The 20,901-nt window shown below is 54.2% G+C and overlaps 1 protein-coding gene across 2 annotated transcripts; it reads right to left on the bottom strand.

Moving 5' to 3' along the window:
- Positions 1-7,688: 7,688 nt before the first annotated feature.
- Eef1a2 (eukaryotic translation elongation factor 1 alpha 2) lies at positions 7,689-16,994 on the bottom strand. Of its 2 annotated transcripts, none has more exons than XM_051144001.1 (8): positions 16,722-16,994; positions 15,246-15,461; positions 13,632-13,811; positions 12,799-13,095; positions 11,217-11,367; positions 9,623-9,879; positions 8,418-8,652; positions 7,689-8,112 (listed from the first exon to the last, which is right to left on the bottom strand). In XM_051144001.1, exons 2-8 carry the CDS (start codon positions 15,387-15,389, stop codon positions 7,985-7,987), a joined length of 1,392 nt encoding a protein of 463 aa, XP_050999958.1. In that variant the 5' UTR covers positions 15,390-15,461; positions 16,722-16,994; the 3' UTR covers positions 7,689-7,984. The 2 variants fall into 2 exon arrangements, with proteins under 2 accessions (XP_050999958.1, XP_050999959.1); XM_051144002.1 differs by lacking the exon at positions 16,722-16,994 and adding an exon at positions 15,943-15,963.
- Between the last annotated feature and the right edge of the window lie 3,907 nt (positions 16,995-20,901).

Consider the following 20,901-nt stretch of genomic DNA (forward strand, 5'->3'; position numbering starts at 1 on the left):
TCCCCATTCCATGGCACTCTCCCAGCCCTAGAGCCTTGTCAGTATGAGACCAAGACTTGTCTGCTTACCACATGCTCGTCTTCCCTGTGCAGTGAGCTTGGCTCAGGACCTTATGGCCCCCCCATGGTCCACAGAACCCTGGAGGGCAGCCCAGGAATTGCATGGCTTGGGCTCTTGGAGTGTTCCCTGGGAAGGTGTGGGTGGCTGAAGCTTTGTTCTCTAGAGATGCTCCTGCAGGCAGAGTGGTCAGCACTTTCCCACACACAGGCTATCTGCTGCTGCCCTCTGCCTGCAGCCATCTCAGGCTCACCAGAGTGCCTTGCTTGACTGGTAGGTAGGCCTGAATAGAGCTATCCAACCCTGGGCAGGGCCCCAAGACCTTTGGAGTTCCTTCCCCCAACTGATTCTTACCCTCAGACAAAGTTAGCAAATGCTCCGCCAGTGGATGGATGACCTGAGAAGACTTGACAGGAGCTTCCGCCTTTTCTTGTGAACACTGTGGCTACAGCCCAGCATCCAGGAAGTTCACCATCCTCTATTGCCAGAGTCAATGTGGCACTAAGGCAGGGCCCTGCCTGCTACAAAGTGTGGCCTCTGGGGACTCTGTAGCTCTTTCAAGTTGGGTGACCTTAAGCAGTCAGTTCAAGGGCTAGATCCAATCTGTTGTGTCTCCCATGTTGATTTGTTAATGTCCTACCCCAAACTGAGGGTGCATGTGCATGGCCTCAGGGAAAAGCCTATGGTGAAGATGGGAGCCAGGCACCATTCAAGGCTAGGGAAGAGCTAAGGCCTCGGTACCTTCCCTGCTCTCTGCCACATGAGGCCACAGGAGAGCTTGCAGGCCCAGAGGCAGATCCTCCTGTATATCTATCTATTTCTTGGCTTCCACCTCAAAAACTGGGAAATAGAGTTCTCTGTTTAGAGGCCTGAGCGCAGGTTCTTCTGCCGCAGCTGCCAACAAAGCCCCCAGTCATCCACTAGCAGAAAGAAAATCACAGCCTCCTCTTAGGACAAATGGCAAAACAGCCTGGCCTTCCTACCCATGTCTAGTTGCCTATTGCCAGGAGGGTGCTCACAGGAACCTAATACCCAGCGTATACACCCACCTCTTCCATGGTCCCAATGTAGGCCATAGCAGAGGAAGGAATGCTGTATAAGGCGAGGCTGGCTCTTAGGAGCAAGACAGTAAAATGCGCAGTGCAGAGAGGCTACCTGTCCCCAAGAGTAACGTAAGTCACAGTTAATACTGCTGCCCTCACAGGCCTGAAAACCTGCTAGACCATCATCTTTACTGGGACATTTTTGGTTTCACCATGGTGGGGCCCGGGGGAGAGGCAGATGTCACAACCTCAAGTAGGTGGGGACTAAGGATAGCGCCACAGTCCAGACTTATCACCACCCCACACACAGGAGAGGTACTCAGCCCAGATGTCAGTGGTGCTAAAGTTTGGGCTTTCTCTTTTTCTCCCTCCAAGCCCTCTCATACAGCCCTCCTTGCTCTCTTTCAAATGGTAGCTCTTACAGTTCTAGAAGGCGCCATGCCAGCTTCCAAAGAAAGGAAGCAGCCAGCAGTCAGTCCTACCCAGCGACAATGCCTGTGACCCGCACGATGACCCTCACGGCGCAGTGTGCAGTGGTGAGCAGTGGCAAGCACTCCTTGATGGAAACCAGCAGCTCTCTTATTGGACTTAAAACTCATTCAACAAGAAGGGATCGTGCTTAGTGTTGGAAACCTAACCAACCACATAGGGCTAGTGAAGTCACAGATCTAAGAGGGGAACCTACAGGCACCACTTTTGTAAATCAACATAACCCCTAACTGCACTCTAAATATTTGCCCTTGTCTCCATGAATAAGTGTAGCTCTCGCCCATTGCCGAGGAAACATCTCCTAACAGACTGACACCATCACAGAAAACTACAACCAATCAGAAGGTAGAGTTTCAAAGCCCAGTCCCAACAGACAGATCTGCAAGACAACCAATTTAGGCGGGAGAGATGTCTCAGAGGTTGAGAGCACTGCATGCTTTCCCAAAGGTCACGAGTTCAATTCCCAGCAACCACATGATGGCTCACAACCATCTATAACGAGATCCTGTGCTCTCTTCTGGCGTGCAGGTGTTACATGCAGGCAGGGCACTGTGTACATAATAAATAAATCTTTTTTTTTTTTTTTAAAGAGAAAAAGAAAAACTAACTCCTGCACCCAAGGGTCAAGGAAGCATAGTGGAAAAGGGGGCAGGGAGATTGTGAGAGCCATAGGATCAGGGAGCTTTCAGGGGGGACTGACATCTCCTAGTAATGTCAGAAGCATAGCCTTTCTTAGCATGTACCTGTTTGTTTGTGGCGCATACCTATGCATAACTTGACATGAGATAGCCAAGATACAGATCTGCTCTCACCACCCGTAACTTGACATGAGATAGCCAAAATAAACAGAGCTGCTCTCACCACCCGCCAGCACTGCTCTGAGAATGCCAAAGCCAAGAGAGGATAGAAGAGGGCAGAGTGCAGGCATGTGAAAGCCCGTCCCTAAGAAGGGCTTTGGGGACATCAGCAAGGACTGGCATGATCCCAGCATCCGACTTCAGCAAAGCAACTGCAGGGTTTCTGTCCTCAGGCTTAGTGGGGGAAAACATGCTACTTTGAGAGCCCTGCAGGACAGTGGGGCCCCTGCCTGCGCTTCACAGGAATGAGCTTAGCTTCCAGGCGTGGTTCTGGGGAGGTCTCGCGAAACCTCTGTGCCTTTATTTCTCTTCCTGTAATGGGAATAAGACAATCACATTGCACGGTTATAATGACAGCGGAGTGAGATTTGTGAAGTGTTGAGATGATGCCTTGCAGAAGAAGAGGTGTTATGTAAGTGTTAAGGTAAAAATAAATGAGCCGACTCGAGCTGGCTAGGCGCATCTCTGACAGGCTCTGCCTTCCTCAGCACTCAGGACAAAAAGCGAGGGCATCAGGAACGCATCACGGAAGAAAGCCAGTGAGAGGGTACCAAAGGCAGCCAAGGTGCCAGATGGGGCAGCCTCAACCTTCTAGGAGGTAGGATTATAAGAAAGAGCCGTGCAAGCCTACGGCCCACATCACACCCTGCACAGCCTGGGCTGGAGGCTGCCTTGCCACCCAGGATGCTGGCACCTAGAACAAGGCAGGGCGGCGGCCCTTTTTTGGCATCTTCCGGGACACAACGAGATAAAGTGAGCTTCCCCCTGCCCCATGAGCCCCACCCTAGACCCATTATACAAGCTCTGCTTGTAGCTTCATCTCCAGCTCCAGCCACACCCCCAGCTCCTTCTGGACTCTCATCTCCTGTTGTACCCCCAGGCTCGGCTATACCTCCAGCTCCTACTAGAGCCCCCAGCCGTGTTGTATCCTACTCCTCCTACACCCCCAGTGTCTACTATAGTCCCAAATTCCTGGTGCACCCTAGTTCCTGCTCCACCCTCAGATCCCGCTATACCCCCAGCTTTCACTGTGCTCCCATCTCCTGCTCTGTCACTAGCTCCAGCCTGTGTAGCTTGTCCCCTCGGAAGAAAAGGGCCCTTAGGAACAGCAGCCTTCCCGGTCCTTAGGGCTGTAGCATCTTCCAAAGAACAGAGTGAGCCAGTGCCGAGAGGATGAGGGAACTGCAGCCAGATAGAGGCCAATGCCTACGCTGTAGCCAGGACAAAGGCCTCATCACCTGCCTTCCTTCTTCCAGCCACCTGGGGTCAGAGAATGAACAGGTAGGACTCTGCATACACTCACTCTAGCCCTAGTGATGCCCGTCGGACACAGACCCTCCATCTAAACCCTGACTCTGACTTGGTAGGACTGAGCTGACCAGCACACTAGCTGGAACCACGGCCAAAGCCACGCCCGAGCAGCTCTTGGCCTCTAGCATACTCAATGGCCTTATTGCTGCCATGGCCTTCTTCGTCTTCTCCTAGACAATCCATTGGGCACAGCAAAGGAAACCAGAACTGAGTCAGCACCTCGCAGCTCCTCAGGCACTCACTCATCATCTCTGAGGAAGGGATTTTCCTCTCACCAATAAACAGTGTCTAGAAGTGGACACCAGGCCCATGTACGTGCAGTATGGCCCTCCTGATCCACACTAGCGCCATACGTGCTGTTGGTGCTGTTGTAGCTTCTTGGTACTGTTTTAGTCCAGCCACCCAGAAGGCCCGTCCTAGCCAGTCATCTCCAACTCAGCCAGCAGCAGAGTAAAGCTAAAACACAGACATGAAACTGGTCTCCATGTGTGCATGCACATACACCTATACACAAAGCATGTGCTGGTAAGCAAACATGATCACACAGGCAAACACAAGTGCATATGTGTGCTACCTCTAACATGTCTCAAACATCCCTTCAGGTCCTCTGCTACACAGCTCTGCATATGTGCAGCTCCACACCCAGGCCACACCCACACAGGCCCAGGCCCACGCCAAGCACAGATCGGCACACCCACACTCCTATTCAGATGCTCCAGTGGGTACCCACAGCTACCCTCACAAAAGGTCATTACTGTAATCATAGCATGCGAAAAGCTCCCGGGTCAAAAGCTCAGCCCTTAAAGGAGGGCTCAGAAGCCACCATCCACAAAGCAGGCTGTCACCCTTGGGATCCTGGGGAAGGAAAGAAAGGCCCCTCTACAAACATTACAGAAGAGTGCAACATCCCTGGGGATGCCAGGCAAGAGACAAACCGTATTTAGCCAACTCAACAACCCTGAGGCCCACCAACCCCGTCAATGCCTCATGCATCTTTTGGAGGCCTTCAAAGTGTGCATGGAAGCTGGTGGTCCATGTTGGTGGAGTTTGCTGTAAATTATTCACTAACCCAGCACAGGATGACATTCTTCAGCCCTTACCCCAACCCATACACTGCCTTCAGAAACGTGTCTTGGGTCTGTGTCCCCTCCCCAGAGGCTGCTCTCATAGTCACCTTCCTAAGCCTCGGTTTCCCTTCAGCCAAACAACAACCCCAACTCTGAAACTGTCACCCCTTTGGTGCCCCTGGGCATTCTCAGCTAGGATGATGCATCATTATATTCCTAGCTAGCTTGTACCTGTCTACCCTAACCCTAACCCTAACTCTAACCCTAGCTTGTTGTACCAGCCTACTCTGTCCCCCAAGCCAGTGTCCAGGAGCCAGCCTTCAGCCTCCCTGTGTGTGCCACCTTTCCTCAGCTCCCACTTGTCATGAGTTCTCTATGGTCTAAGTTCCTCTCCAACCTGGGCCTAGCCCAGGCAATAGCAGAGGCAGAGGCGTGGGATGAACAATGGTTGCTGTGTGGTCACACTTCAAACCAGAGCTGGGCGTCCCTCTGGCAAGCAGATGCACCTCTCACTACTTTATCTTTCAGCTCTGATGTCCGGTCAATGGCTGCTGTCTTCTGATGTTCCTCCTGGCTTAAGTGTGGGCAGCTCCTGGAATTTCCCAGGAGCCCAGTGGGAAGTGGAGAATCAGCCCTTGCCCTCTGAAGTGGGATATAGGTAGGATGGTCATAAGAGACCCCCAATTCGGAGGTCATAGGGAACATCCTGGCAGTCTCAGAGGTGACCACATGTGTTGACCCTGCAGACTACAGACACCAAGAGCTCAGCTCAGATTTCTGTCTCCTCCAGTCTACCATGGAGTTCTGCCCTGAACTGGAGCAGACTACAATAAGATCCATAACCCTTTAGGCTTCAGATGCAGGATCTGTGCCTTCATCGTCACCACAAGGCTTGGAGCTTGGGGCCCAAGGCTTCAGACTTTCCCTAGATGCTCCACCCTCTAGGCCACCAGAGTCACCAGTCAGTTACCAATGACTCCAGTGGGGACCAGGTCCGCAGTCACCCATCTTCAGACCTCCAGAGAATCCTTGGAGTGTGTTTGCCTGGTGAAGAATGGTGTGTCCCAGCACATGCCACTGTGAGAGCTGGGCCAACCTGTAGTATTTTTTGGGTAGCCAGGGTTCCAGAAGAGACCAAACTTTGTTATAGCAACCAGGAGCAGGAGGATGAGGCAGGGTCTCCAGCCAGGGGCTGTTTCTCACATTTGTCCTGTCTCAGGCTCATGAGTTTCCTTGATTTTCTCAATTCTAAGAGGACTGAGTGTTAAGACAGCTTCCTGTAATTGACATCTGATCCCTCCTGTCAGTAATGGTGGCCCAGGAAAGACCCAGAATTGGCCAAATGTCCAGGAGACACCTGGTGTCCTTAGATAAGAGTCCATCAGACAAAATACAAGACACCCAAATCAGAATTCCAGATAAACAATGAACTCCTTTTTACTACATCTGTCTTAAACGTTTATATTTAAAAGTGTCTGATATTCATCTAAAGTTCAGATTCCACCTGGGGATCTGTATCCAGTGCCAGAGGCCTGACATTCATTAGTTCAAACCCACCCTGTGTGGGTCTGTGGTCTGTCACCACAGCCCTGGTCAACACCTTCCCAAACACAGCACTGCCTGGCCATGCAGGCCCTTCCTCCCGTCCCTTCCCAACTTCATGGGTGCTGAGGTGCCGCCGTTCTGCTCTGTGGCTAGGTAGACGAACTCTTTGGGCTGTGTGCCCATTTCTTTGGATGTCAGAATTGCCCACCACAGCTTCTCTCTCTCTCTCTCTCTCTCTCTCTCTCTCTCTCTCTCTCTCTCTCCTCTCTCTCTCTCTCTCTCTCTCTCTCTCTCTCCCTCTCCCTCTCCCTCTCCCTCTCCCTCTCCCTCTCCCTCTCCCTCTCCCTCTCCCTCTCTCCACCTAGCATAGAAGGTATCGGGAGCCTGACACCCGAAGCCTGGAGCGGCGGCAACGAGGTGCAAGGAAGGGTTCTGAAGATGTGATTGACAAGGTGGAAGGTTACCTGGGTTCTCTGGATATGCTCCAAGTGCAGTCACAGGTGTCCTCATAGGAGAGACAGAGACTGCAGGGGTCGGGCCACTAGCCCAGGCCCACACATGCCAACAAAGCCAGGAGAACAGTGACAGAACAACTACAGTGGTTTCCCTCTGCCCAGTGGGACTGACCGCACCATTATCTGGCTACAAAGTCACATTGTGTGGCTGGTTGCGGTACACCAAGGAGACTGACCCAAGGGGACCTTGTGGGAACACTAAGAATCAGTACCCTGCCTGTCCATCAAAGTCATGGCATGCTCTGGGACAGGTGGGCCAAGCCCAGCCCACCTGCCATAAGTCATTGGCCTCCTGGCTTCCTGGGGGGTAGATGTTGCTGCAATTTAAAGGTTGAGGATCTGGGCCAAGAGGCAGAACAGACATGGGGCTGGCTCAGCAGGAAGGTGTGGGAGCAAGACCGGCTTCTGTCAGAACCCAAAAACCTAGGGGAAAGAAGTGTGTGCCCACGCGTGGGGAGGAGCTCTCAGGTCTCACGGTTCCTTGGGGGGGGGGTGGGGGTGGGGAGGCCTTCAGGATACCCAGCCACAGTTTTGGTTCTATGATTGGTCTTGCACATCTCACCTAGGTCCTGCACATCCCACCGAGGCACCTAAAACGGGTCTTAGACATCAAAGCCATTTGGCCTTTCAATCCCCACCTAGCTGGGGGTTCCCAGCACCCACGCAGAGGGCCCCCAACCGCCTGCCCATGAAGCCTAGGAGAGCAGCTGGCTAGGTCACTGGGCAGCGGTGAAAGGTGCCAGACCAAACACCTTGGACAACGGGACTTTGAGAAACAGAGCCCCAGCAGTAGGCACACACGTCTCTGGGGTCGCTCAGTTTATTGGGAAAACGGGCACTGAGCGTGGTGAGCGCTGGCGCGGAAGCCTGGGGCGGGGGGCGCTTTTCCTCTTGAAGAATTTCCACTGGACCTTGATGGCGAGCATCCAGTCGCTGACGTAGAGCCTCTTACAAGCGGAGGTGCAGACATGCGCCTGGCGGGGGGGCGGGGCGGAGGGACCGCGCCTGGGGCGGGGGAGGGGGCGGGGCCAGTGCCGGGGGCGGGGCTGGGGGCGCGGCGCGGCGCCGTCCCAGAGGGCCACGCCGCGGGCGCCCGCGCTTCACTTGCCGGCTTTCTGTGCCTTCTGTGCAGACTTGGTGACCTTGCCGGCGCCGCCGCTCTTCTTCTCCACGTTCTTGATGACTCCCACGGCCACAGTCTGCCGCATGTCGCGCACCGCGAAGCGGCCTGCGGGGAGGGATGCGTAAACTGCGGGGGGCGCCCAGGATGTTGTGCGCAGGTGCATTGGGCGTCCACGACCGCAGTGGACCAGAGCCCCTAGCCTGGAACAGCTACAAGGACGTGGTTCTTCAGTTAGAGCAGGCTAGGCCATTTTGCCCTGAGGGACGGGGAGTCGGGGGTGGGGAAGCATCACGGGAAACAGTAGTGAAGGAACCCCTGACCCCATTGTAAAAGAAGGCCTGTACAGCATTGGCCCCAGCGTGGACGGATCAACCACTACCTTTGGTTACGCCTTTGGTCACCCGGCTCACCGAGGGGTGGGTACTGTGAGAAGCTCTCCACACACATGGGTTTTCCGGGGACCATCTCAACAATGGCTGCATCACCAGACTTCAGGGACTTGGGATTGTCCTCCAGCTTCTTGCCAGAACGCCGGTCAATCTTCTCCTTCAGCTCAGCAAATTTGCAGGCAATGTGGGCCGTGTGACAGTCGATAACAGGCGAGTAGCCAGCACTGATTTGCCCAGGGTGGTTCAGGATGATGACCTGGGAGCAGAGTTGAAGGCAGCCATGAGGCAGGTCTACTGGGACAGGGCCGGGATTAGGTGGGGTGGGTCCAGTCACCTCCTGACCCCCCATGTTTCTGTGCAAGGAATGCTCAGGCCACAGGGACCCCACTCATACCCCTCAACGCCTTGCTAATCCTGTAGCAAACCATTAAGCAGTCAACAGATAGCTGCACTGTTTGAAAGGTCTAGGGTGGCATGGACACATTGCACAGCCAGGAAAAAGATTGGACCTCAGTTATAGTGCTCCCGTTACATTTCAATAATACTGTTCTAAAAAGTCTTGGCCCATGAAGAGGTGATCAAAAAAAAAGTTCAGTAAAAATGTAGAGAAGGAGGCTAGCAAGATGACCCTGTGGGCAAAGGAAGGTGCTTGCTGCCGGGCTTTGAAGACCTGACTTCAGTCCCTGGGAGCCACATGATGGAAGGAAAGAACTGATTCCCAAGTTGCCCTCTGACCTCTACACATATACTGTAACAGACACACACACACACACACACACACACACACACAAGGGTTTTGGTTGTTGTTGTTTTGTTTTGTTTTTTTAATTAAGAAAGTCTAAGCCAGGCGTGGTGGCAGGCGGATCAATGTGAGTTCGAGGCCAGACTGGTCTACAAAGCGAGTCCAGGATAGCCAAGGCTACACAGAGAAACCCTGTCTCAAAAAACAACAACAACAAAAGAAAGTCTACAGTGACGCCCCAAGCAATAAGCTAATAAGAACATTTTTAAAAGCCAAATATTTCAGGGTAGGAGTGCCCAGAGAGGCCGGGGGCTCTACTTACCTGCTGATGACTTTGAACACTGAGTGGCCTTAGGGTGAAATGTAGGGCTTTCCCCTTTGGTGCCAGGTGAAGGGCCAGCAACCACTGTTCTTAGATACCCCCAGCCTGTCTCTCCCTCTGTTCTGAGAAGGAATGCCCACACACACTAGTACAACCACAAACCTGGGAGGTGAACTGGGCAGCCTCCTGAGGGGGATCAGATTTGCTGTCCCCACAGACGTTGCCCCGGCGGATATCCTTGACGGACACGTTCTTTACGTTGAACCCGACATTGTCACCAGGCAGGGCCTCGCTGAGTGCCTCATGGTGCATTTCCACAGACTTCACCTCTGTGGTGATGTTGACTGGTGCAAAGGTCACCACCATACCAGGCCGAAGGATACCAGTCTCCACACGGCCCACAGGCACGGTCCCAATGCCTGGGCCAAGAGAGGGGACTGTGAGAGAGCAGGGTAGAGGAGGGGTACAAGCCAAGCATGCAGAGAGCCTGAAAGTAGACAGAGCTCAGGGCTTGTTCCTCTTTCAAGGGGTCAATGGAAGGGATAAGGAGACAGGGGCAGAGAGAGGGGCTGGAGAGATGGCTCAGTGGTTAAGAGCACTGCCTGCTCTTCCAAAGGGCCCAGGTTCAAATCCCAGCACCCACATAGCAGCTCACAACTGTCTGTAACTCCAAGATCTGACACTCTCACACCAAAGCACATAAATTAAAGTTAAATAAAATGTTTTTTTTTTTAATAAGGGAATAAGAGACTGAGTCAGAGTTCCCAGGATTCAATGACAAGGGACAGAGTAGAGAAGGGAGGAGCATGGGATTGTCTCTCCCTACAGGACAGTCATCCCTCAGAGGGAGCATCACAAGCACTCCTCCTCTCTCTGAGAGGCCCTGGCTGTGGTGCATCATACCACACAGGACTGCCCTAGTCCCACTGCAGCACTGTGGCTCTGCCACTGAAGAGGCATCTGGCCCAAGCACTTCTGACTGGACCCACTCACACTGACAGTGTGGTTACCAAAGGCAGGGATACCTCAGTGAGCAAATGGCTGGGAGAGGAAGCGCTCCCCACCATCTCCTGGCAATATGGAATGGCAGGAAACCCGTCCGTTTTTTGCTCTATGCTGGAGTAAGCATGAGCGAACATGGTGTTCTCACTCTTCCCCCTTTGCTTGTGTCATATTTGGCTTTGGTTTCTATTAAACCACGACCTGCACTTCTCACTCCTGGACTAGGACTGCCTCCTGTGAGACAGGCACCACCACGACCACCACCCACATCTTCCAGGTGAAGTGTAAGTCAGTTCAGTGGGAGGATGGGGATGGGAAAGGGATCCTACTGAATGCTGGGAGAATGGATGGATGGGTGGAGATGGGTGGGAGGGATGACTGAGTGGGTGTGTGGGTGGGGTGGCTAGATAGAACAAGAATCGAGAAGGGTGGCCGGGCGGTGGTGGCGCACGCCTTTGATCCCAGCACTTGGGAGGCAGAGGCAGGGGGATCGCTGTGAGTTTGAGGCCAGCCTGGTCTACAAAGTGAGTCCAGGACAGTCAAGGCCACACAGAGAAACCCTGTCTCGAAAAAACAAAACAAACAAACAAACAAAAGAATCAAGAAGGGTGAGTGAATGGACAGGAGTGAGAGTAAATGGTGGAGACATCCAGCCTGGGGGCTCCGTGTTGATGTTCTGGTCGAGGTTGGGGACAGCCAGTGCCTGCAAGCACCCTCGGGGAACAGTGAGCCCCAGTACTAGGCCCTCACTCACCACCAATCTTGTACACGTCCTGCAGTGGCAGGCGAAGGGGCTTGTCAGTGGGACGGGTTGGGGGCAGGATTGTGTCCAGGGCTTCTAGCAGGGAGACGCCACTGGCATTTCCTTCCTTGCGCTCTACTTTCCAGCCCTTGAACCATGGCATCTGGGGAGGAGGAAGGAAAAAAGATGGAACTTATCGTGGAGAAAGCAGCCCTGCAAACTCTGCTGGCTACCAAGCTGTCTCCAAGGGCCTGTCACCACCACCACCACCGCCACCTTCACCACTGCCACCACCACCACCACAAGGGCTCTCTGGACAGAGCTCCTCCTGGTCCACCTGCCACAGACAAGAAGCCAACCCACCTAAGGGGCTATGTGTCCTCCTGCCTTAGTACTTATGACCAAGTCCCAGGCACCTTGGGTCAGCAGATGGCTCTCAAAGGATGTGTGGAGCCCCAGAGCTCAACAGAGCAGTAGGGAGCGGGGCATGGGGTATCTGCTGATCCGAGGTCTCCAGGGGATTCTAAGGTCCTGATAATCATACATCAGCAAGAACCCCCAAATTCTGCCCTCATACCACCAGGCACTGGCTCCTCAGCTGTCTCCGGAGAGCCTGTCCCCATATCATGTCACTCACCATGGGCAGTTGCCAAGCTGGCTACAGCTGAGTGTCCGCCTTTCTAGGACAGGGGTCTCCTCTGGATAGACCAAGATCTGAGTCCCAGGCCCTCTCTGAAAAAATGTCCCCCTCTTCGCTCCCAAGTCAGAGGCCCAGAGCTGCAGACTATCTAAGCTTCAAGCTTCCACATGGCTAGCCAAGAGAAACTCCTCGGTTCTCCAGGCCATCCCCCGGGCATGCTTGCTTCCCAGATACCAACCCACTTCAGACCTCAAGGGAGACAGCTAAGAAGGACCTGTGGCTTTGCTGACCCTGCATAGTATTTAAAGACAGGACAAGCCAGGAGTGGTGGTGCAAAGCACAAAACACATCAGAAAATCCTGGACCCATTCTATGCCAGGAGACATTTATAGAAATACTATAAAATTCAAATTTAAAAACTGTAGCTTAGTTAATAATTTAGTATTGATAGGATTCCATAATTTGCTAAAATTGTGTACGATGAGGCAAAGCTTCAAAGAACATTCTTTTTTGGGAGGCAGAGGCAGGTGGGTCTCTGTGAATTCGAAGCCAGCCGGGTCTACAAAGTGAGTCCAGGACAGCCAAGAGAGCTACACAAGAGAAATCCTGTCTCAGAAAACAAAACAAGCAAACAAAAAAAAGGCAGGACATCTTGGGAGAAATAAAAACTGACCTTTCCCCATAGTACGAGCCAGGGCCCAACAAGCAGTGTCTGTAGGGATGGCTTGGGGAAACCACCACTTGCCAGAGAAGGAGGCTTTGCCTTCCTCTTCTGTTCTCATGGGGAAGTTGAGCTAAAGGACCCCTTGTGTGGGTCTCTTACTAGGAGGTGTCCCCATGAGGCTGGTACCCATCACTACAGTGCTCACAGAAACCCAGCTAGGCCAGAGGAAGCGTGGCCCACCCTGACTTGGAGCCCTGGGCCCTGCCCCCACCATACCTATGTTCACTCACATTGGGTGAAGGCTCCAGCATGTTGTCGCCATGCCAGCCTGAGATGGGCACAAAGGGCACCGTGGCTGGGTTGTAGCCAATCTTCTTGATGTAGGCGCTGACCTCCTTGACGATCTCGTCGTAGCGCTTCTCACTGTAGGCTGGCTCCGTGGAATCCATCTTGTTGACACCCACAATCAGCTGCTTCACGCCCAGAGTGTAGGCCAGGAGTGCGTGTTCCCGGGTTTGCCCGTTCTTGGAGATGCCCGCCTCAAACTCGCCCACACCCGCTGCCACGATCAGCACTGCACAGTCCGCCTGTCCAACAGGTCAGACACAGTGAGCCCCTGGCCCTGCCTTTTACCTACCCCTGCCATTCACTCACAAGATGGGGTCTGGGTAGTTATCCTGGAGATGAAGACTTGGGGTCTCCACCTCTAGAGTAGCAGGGGACTCTTCCACCAGGACCCCAAGTCAAGGAAGGCCAGAATTAGCCATCGGCTTCACCAGCAGTAGCAAGCTGTGCGGCCATGGATGAGCCCCTTGGCTGCTCTGCCCTCGACTGGCTGGTCTAAGTGCTTTTCTACCCAGTCTCACTGTCCCGACATGGCCTCTTCTATAAAAATCTGCCTGTGAAAGGCATGCCTACTTTGTTCTTCCCCTCTGTCTGTCTGCTGGTTCCAAAAGTAGCGGGGCGACCCTGTGACCCCGCAGGCACCCCCATCTATCTGATATATAAGCACCGACTCAGTCCTTGAGGGGATTCTGTGCCAAACAGGATGGAGGTAACCGCCTGGATGGGGCTCTGTCCTGGCAGGAAGTGCAAGCACCAGAGGCCTGCCCTTCCCACACACCTGGGACGTGCCGGTGATCATGTTCTTGATGAAGTCCCGGTGGCCTGGGGCGTCGATGATGGTAATGTAGTACTTGGTGGTCTCGAACTTCCAGAGGGAGATGTCGATGGTGATGCCCCGCTCCCGCTCTGCCTTCAGCTTGTCCAGCACCCAGGCATACTTAAAGGAGCCCTTCCCCATCTGGAAGGGCAGGACACAGGACTCAGGGCTCGCATCCACCTGCCAGGCCTGCCCTGGGCCACGGGAGCAGGCGTGAGAGGTGACAGACAGCTGGGCACCTTGAACCAAGGACCTCTGCCCCATTTCTCTGGTGCTGATACCCAGACCCTGCTCTGCCACCCAGTCCCCACCCTCAGTCCCATCCTAAATGGATGTGGACACACAAGTCCCCCAGCAGAGGGCGTGAGGGTCTGAGAGTTGCCAAACCTAATTAAACTCCTCCCTCCGTGAGGCTATTGGATGTTTCTCCCACCCAGCCAATTAGAGGTCAAACTATCTCATTAGGGTTGGGGTTGTTAAATAAAAAAATCCTCTCTGAGTTATTATTTCAAAAAAAAAAAAAAAAAAAGGAAATATTTAAAAATAAATAAATTGCTCAAGGTTTTGAGAAAAGTCTGGCTTTCCAGCTCTTTCTATATAGCTGGGGCATCTCCCCTCTCACCCTTGTGGCAAAACAAGAGAAGTTAGAACACCCACCCACCCCCACCCCACTAAGATCAAGGCTAGCTGCTCTCTGCTAACTTGTGCCAGGGTGAGGAGACCTGAACCACAGCTGTGTTCATTGCTCAGCTGAACAGAATCTCACATGACGGGTTTCTGCATTCCAAGGATGCTGCCCAGCCGGAGGGGCCGCCCAGACAGAACCAGACAAAACCTAGCTGGGACCCAGGAGGCCTTCAATACCTCAGCCCCCTGCTACCCCCTCCCCTCAGCACAATCCCCAAAGGGCAAAAGCATCAGGATTAGACACACAGAACTGTGGCTTAAAACTCCACATACACACTGGATGGAGTTCAGCACAGTCGCTGTCCTCAGTCTGTATTAGCCCCTAGCCAGGAGTCAGGGCTTTTCTCAGAATGATCAAGGTTAGAGGCACAGAAGAGAATCCAGTTAAAACCACTGCTCATCCATTCATAGGTCTGATCCAGGAACAGGCTACCAAGACACAACACACACACACACACACACACACACACACACACACACACACACACACACACTCCAGGCACCATGCTGCACCAGCAACCTTCCCCAGCTTATCTGGAGAAAGTGGAGCTGGCGAGCCTGCTGTCCCGTCAATCAGCTATTAATAGCATCCTTGAGCCCTGGCTGTTGCAAGACAAGTGGGGGCAGCACCACATCCAGTCCAGCTCCAGCCCAGGGGAGCAAGAGGATAAGGCTTGAGGGCCCTCTGGCACTGGCCCACTGAGACAAGAGTCCAGAGCCTTCTGGTGGACCTGGGCAGGACACAAACTCCCCCTCCCTCAGTAGGAAACAAATCCAGCAACATTCTCAGAGGGAGACTGCCCTGTTACTCCCATCACTAGACACCCATATCCCTTGCGCTGACAGAGGTAAACTGAGCAACGAAAGCACCAGGCCCGTGGCGCTCACCTCTGCTGCCTCCTTCTCAAACTTCTCAATGGTCCGCTTGTCGATGCCCCCGCATTTGTAGATGAGGTGACCTGTCGTGGTGGACTTGCCTGAGTCCACATGGCCAATAACCACAATGTTGATGTGTGTCTTCTCCTTGCCCATTCTGCCTGGGTGAGGGAGGGGCTGGCACTGTGGGAGCTCTGGCTTGGGTTGAGGTTATGCTGGGCAGGAACTCTGTGGGGCCAGGGACAAGGGAGACAGATGATTCGGAGGCCAGGGAGGAGCCTAGCAGAGATACCCACACTGTTCTTGCATTGTTTGGGAGCTGGCCCCCACCCAGTCTTCAGCTGAGATTGAATGGGGATGAATGATGGCACCCCCACCCCCACCCCCCACCCCTGTCCTAGCCCAGTCCAGCCAGGTTGCACTCATAAGTCACCTGTTCCTCTACCCTCCACCTTAGCCCAGGTGGTTTGTTGGAGTGTCGATTTGAAGGAAAGTTTCTTAAGGAAGGGTTAATCAGGTCTGGACATCACAGAGCAGCAGACTGAGGGAGCCCCTGGAGCAGCTAGGAGCCCTGTGATGAGTCACTGTGCCCAGCTCTACAGTGCCTTGTCCTCCCTGTCCTCAATGCTGCTGCCGACACAGCTACCACCGCCACCACCACCACCCCCAGACACACACACACACAGTCCAGGGAGGGACACTGCCCTACCCCCATCTGCTGCCACCATGAAGAGAAGGCCAGCACTCCTCAAAGCCCTCCTCAGGCAAGGGCGCCATCTTCCTCTCTGCCCACAGGCTGGCAGGGGAGATAGCTGGATGGTGCCCAGGCATGGGCCCAGAATAGCACAAGCTCTCCCCACAGGCAGGGGGCAGCTATCAGGGCCAAGAGGTGAGTGTCCTGTTCTAGCCAGAGGAATAAAAAAAATCCCACCCTGGCCTTCAGAGTGCCCTCGGAGATGCCCTTACCCTCTCCCCTACCATCTGGTCCAGGCCCTGGCTCTCAGTACCTGCGCATCGCAGAGGTCAACCGAGAAGCTCGGGCGGGGTGGGGGTGGGGAGTGCATCCTAGGGTGGGAGGCACATAGAACGAGACAGGGGTCCTCAGGTTTCACCACTTCCTCCGCCCTTCTCTGACAGATCACAGACACACCTCAGAGCCCCGAACCACACCAGCACTAGCACAGACCAGCCTGTCAAGCCCCGCAGCGCCCAGGCGGGCCCCCAAGGTCACGGTGACAGCGTGACCGCAGGTTACAGGAGAAGGCCCCCCACCACTGTCACCAAGTATACAATCGCCTAGGGGACCCATCGCCCAACTGCCACGGGGACCCACCATGCCCTGTCGAGAGACACCCCCAGCCCCAGCCCAGCGTTGCAGCCCAGCTACGCGCCGCACGTCCCCCTCTCTACCCTGGAATGGATTCCCAGGGAGGCGAACCCTGGGTGGAAACCTAAGCAAGGATCTCGGACTGGGATGTGCGTCCTTACCCAGAGCCGAGGTCTCAGTCAGAGGGACTGGTGGCGACGGCGACGGCGGTTTTATCTCTCCAGGAGGGGGTCCACCTATTGACGGTGCCGGCGCAATGCACTGCGCCCCTGCAGTACGGCAATGCGGTACCGGCGGGGGGAGGCGGGCGCCAGGAGGCTGGCAGATGGGGTGGGAACGATGCGATGCGCGGACGCAGGGGCCACGCACCCACCGGCGCGGGCCGGCGTAACGAGAATCCGAGAGGACGCAGCTGCAAAGATGCACCCGAGCGAGCGAGAGAGCGAGCGAGAGAACCAGCGAGAGGGCACAGACCAGGAGAGAAAAACAGGCAAAAGGGCGGTGCAGCGCGCAGAGGTGGGGGCAGGGAAACAGAGCCAGGAAAGGAGGGGCAGGGATGGAGAGAGGGGAAGGAAGCAGTAGACAGAAGAGCTGGGGTAGGAGGGAGGGAGAGAGGGAGGGAGGGAGAGAGAGAGGGAGGGAGGAGAGAGAGAGAGAGAGAGAGAGAGAGAGAGAGAGAGAGAGAGAGAGAGAGAGAGAGAGAGAGAGAGAGAGAGAGAGAGAATCATCCAACATAAGATGTCCCCAGAAGGTGGAACTCAAAACAGGGAGCCAGCAAGTGGAGGGGGAGGGCAGGTCAAGGTCCTGATGTGGGGCATCCATTGCTGGCCCTGCTCACGGCTGAGTGCCAGGAAACATGAAGTGTGGCTACCAGAGGCTTTCCAGGATGTGGTCCCCTTGGTACAAGCACCCTGTACCTGTACATGGCTAGCAGGTGAGGCCATCAGCCCAGATCCAACCTTGTTATGAAGACCTGGAAAGAGGCTTTTTCTACCTACGCCCTTAGGTGTGGGGAAATATGAAGCCCATTCCCAGAGTCCAGGCAAAGTCCTGGTTGCATTTCTGCCCAGACTGTCTCGGCTAAGGCCATCAAGCACATCCAAACAGAGCTCAGAACACCACCACCCCTCCCCAGCCCAATCCTTGAGGTTTTTAGGATCGACAAACTAGGGGGTTGCGGCCACAATGCATCATCAGGGGCGTCTTCGGAGACCCCTATCTTGTCATGTGACCCAGACATTCCCATTTTCCACCTGCCACCTGTCCTCACCCAACCAGTCTTTGTCACTGCAGGGTTTGTAAGGCGGGTAGGAAGCGGAGGTCCCTTGGGTGTTTATGCTGAGTGACGGCAGGCCTATGCCTATGTATGGAATGGATCTAGACACAGAAGGCCCAGGCCAGGGCCCAGCACCTCCTATTGAGGCAGTGCCCATGAGCAGTCCCCTGGAGGTGGGTGCTCACTGGGACAGCGACCAAGTGTGAAGAGGGAGTCAAGGCGAAGTGTGAGGGTCTGTCAGGCAGTGAGGAGCCAGAGGCTAAGCAGGCCTCTTGGATGACCTGGCACTTTTGAAGACTGCTGAGACTGTCAACTGGGAGCCAGGAATTAAAAATAAATGCCTGGCAAGACATTAGCATTTACCCCACCCACTTGCCCAACTCATCTCTCCACGGAATGGAATGCCTTTCTTCTTTCACAGAGATCAGGCCTGGTTTAGGGCTCAGGAAGCAGAGTGAGCTCAGTAAAGGGCTCCAAAGCCCACCAGATACCGCCTCCCTACAGTCTTCCTCTATGTACACCTGGGAAGCAATGAACCAGCAAGACCCAAGGCCAGGAGCTTGCCCACCTAGAGGACTGACCACTGGTGGCCAGAGGTCACATCCTGCCTGGAGCACCTATACATTGACTCGGGAGGCAGGCCAAAAGTACCTCCCTGTAATTAGGACACACTTTTGCTACCAGTGCAGACCCCTGAAGCCTTCGTTGGTATGAGAGACCCTGGAATATGCAGAAAAGCAAATCTTCTGGAGGTAACAGTGCCGAGCATACTAACGCCACTGAGCAGCCCTGAGGCCAGCAGTCCCAACGCCACTAACCCAGCTGCATTAAGCAACTGAGCAGCTATTGGTTCCCTCTGCATGTGGGCTGGGACTGAATCTCCAGGCAATAGTGCTGCCAGGGGCTTTCTAGGGGGCGTTTAGGTCCTGAGGGCTCTGGGCTTATCCTACCATAAGAAGTGCCTATGGGCAGCTCTCCTGCCTTCCCCTGTAGGGCCTGGTTGAGCACCTTGCCAGAATCTTGGGCTTCCCCCCTCTTCAACTGCATAGTTATCAGTGCTTAGACGAGTAAGAAGCCGGCAAGACTAAATATCAGCAGGTCCTGTAAGTAGGGCTGGGGACCCCAAAACCTATGAGGAAACTGGGCAAAGAAAAACTAAGCCCACTGCTCACACAAGAAGGTGGCTCAAAACATTAGAACCAAGACAACGTGACTTCCAGGCAGCAGCTTGGGTCTCTCTCACCTGTAGCTACAACCTCTACTATGTCTACTCTCGCCCTTCAGTAAAAGCCACCTTCCTCTCAGTTACTGGTCACAGAGGCCCTGGGAAACTGTTAGAGGTTGGCTGAGGTGAACAAGGAGAGGTTACAGGAAGCCAGGATGCCTCCTAGGGACAGCATAGATGATAAGGTGGAGGCTTTGTCCTTCCTCAGCCTCTCTAGGAACCCCCAGATGCCACCTTCAAGCTGTTTTGGGAGCCAGAGCAGCCCCCTCTTTGGCTGGCGGGGGTTTCACGGATGTTGGGAATGAAGATCTAGCTAAAATTAACTGTTATCAAGCTGCCAGCCCTGCAAATAAACCTGCTTCCCATTGGCTGGTGATGATGTCACTGTCAGGTTAATAATAGCCATGGTGCCCAGCTAACCACCTGTGCGGGTGCCTTCTGTGAGCCATGGACAGGCCAGCTTCCTGGAGTCCATGTCCAACAGATGTATGTCACTGGGACCAAGGTGGCTTAGACAGGGTCTTAGGGACAGGGTGAGGGTCAGGCTTGGGACACCTTCTAGTCTGAGAGTTTCCAGGCAGATCCACCCTGATTCTGGCTGCTGGGAGCCTTCTGGTCTCAGAGCACAGTCCTTGGGCACAGAGCCCTTCCCCAGCCATCTACCTGAGCCTGAGACTTAGCCACCAAAACAACCTCCTCCCTTGAGACCAGCTTCTAAGCAGATACTAGGAGTCTGCGCATGCTCCTGAGGCAGCAGATAAGCCACGAGGAGGGGAGCCCTGGGCTCTGGGGCCTCTCCTTGACAAACAACTAGTACCTTCCTGAGTTAGAGCAATTGGGCAGGTAGTGGGTGAACTGCAGATCAAGAAAACAGCCGGATTTCAGGCTAGCCAGGACCCCAAGTATACTATCCCCCAAAGCATGAGGCCAGTAAGATCTAAGGCATCCTGAGTCTGGCAGGGAAGCAGAGAGCTACAGGGAGTTGTTGCCATGGTGAGTAGCAGCTCAGCAGGCAGGAGGCTCCTCCCTCCTCCTCCAGGGAGCCCAGCCCTACATCATCCAAGGAGCAAAGAGCTCTAGAAATCAGTAAGAGTATGACAGACACCATGGGGGACACAAGTCACTTTCCACCCATTGCAGGCTGGGAGGTCACACAACAGACTGATGCCTGGGGTCAGAACAGGGTGCTACATCCAGCAACACCCAGAAACAGAGGGGCAAGCCCAGGAGTCTTCAGGATACAGTGCAGGGAACAGCCAACCTTAGGAATAGCTATGGTCTACATGGTCCAGGAGAAACCTTGGGAGGCCATCAACTCATGCCACCAATAGCATGTGTGTGGGCAGCTTGGTCTTCATGTGGGTCCCCTGGTAAGGACTGTCTCTGACAAGGACTCTGTTGCCTGCTTTTCCATCACTTCCCCCTGGCGGGGCTGCCTTGCTAGGTCACCAAGGAAGAGGATGCGCTCAGTCCTGGTGTGATTTGATGTGCTGGGGTGGTTTGGACTGGGAGGAGAGGATTAGGATGTAAAGTGAATAAATAAATAAATAAATGTTAAGAAATTATGTATATGGGGGCATGTCTGTGCAAATGAGACAGAATTTCCCGAACTGGAGTTACAGACAGTTGTGAGTTACCCGACGTCGCTGTTAGAAATAGTCCTCCAGAAAATCAGAGCATGTTCCTCACTGCTAAGCCATCTTTCTAGTCCCAGGCAGATCTTTTTAAAAGAAGGTGACCATAGCCGGGCATGGTGGCGCACGCCTGTAATCCCAGCACTCTGGGAGGCAGAGGCAGGTGGATCTGTGAGTTTGAGGACAGCCTGGTCAACAGAGTGAGT

This window comes from Acomys russatus, chromosome 4 (assembly GCF_903995435.1).
Source record: "Acomys russatus chromosome 4, mAcoRus1.1, whole genome shotgun sequence".
Taxonomy (NCBI): domain Eukaryota; kingdom Metazoa; phylum Chordata; class Mammalia; order Rodentia; family Muridae; genus Acomys; species Acomys russatus.

Coding starts and splice junctions, on each gene's coding strand:
- Eef1a2 (XM_051144001.1), bottom strand. CDS start 15,389: ATGGGCAAGGAGAAGACACACATCAACATTGTGGTTATTGGCCATGTG. Junction 13,812..15,245: donor TTGAGAAGGAGGCAGCAGAG/GTGAGCGCCACG, acceptor CTGCCCTTCCAG/ATGGGGAAGGGCTCCTTTAA. Junction 9,880..11,216: donor GGACGTGTACAAGATTGGTG/GTGAGTGAGGGC, acceptor CTCTTGGCCCAG/GCATTGGGACCGTGCCTGTG.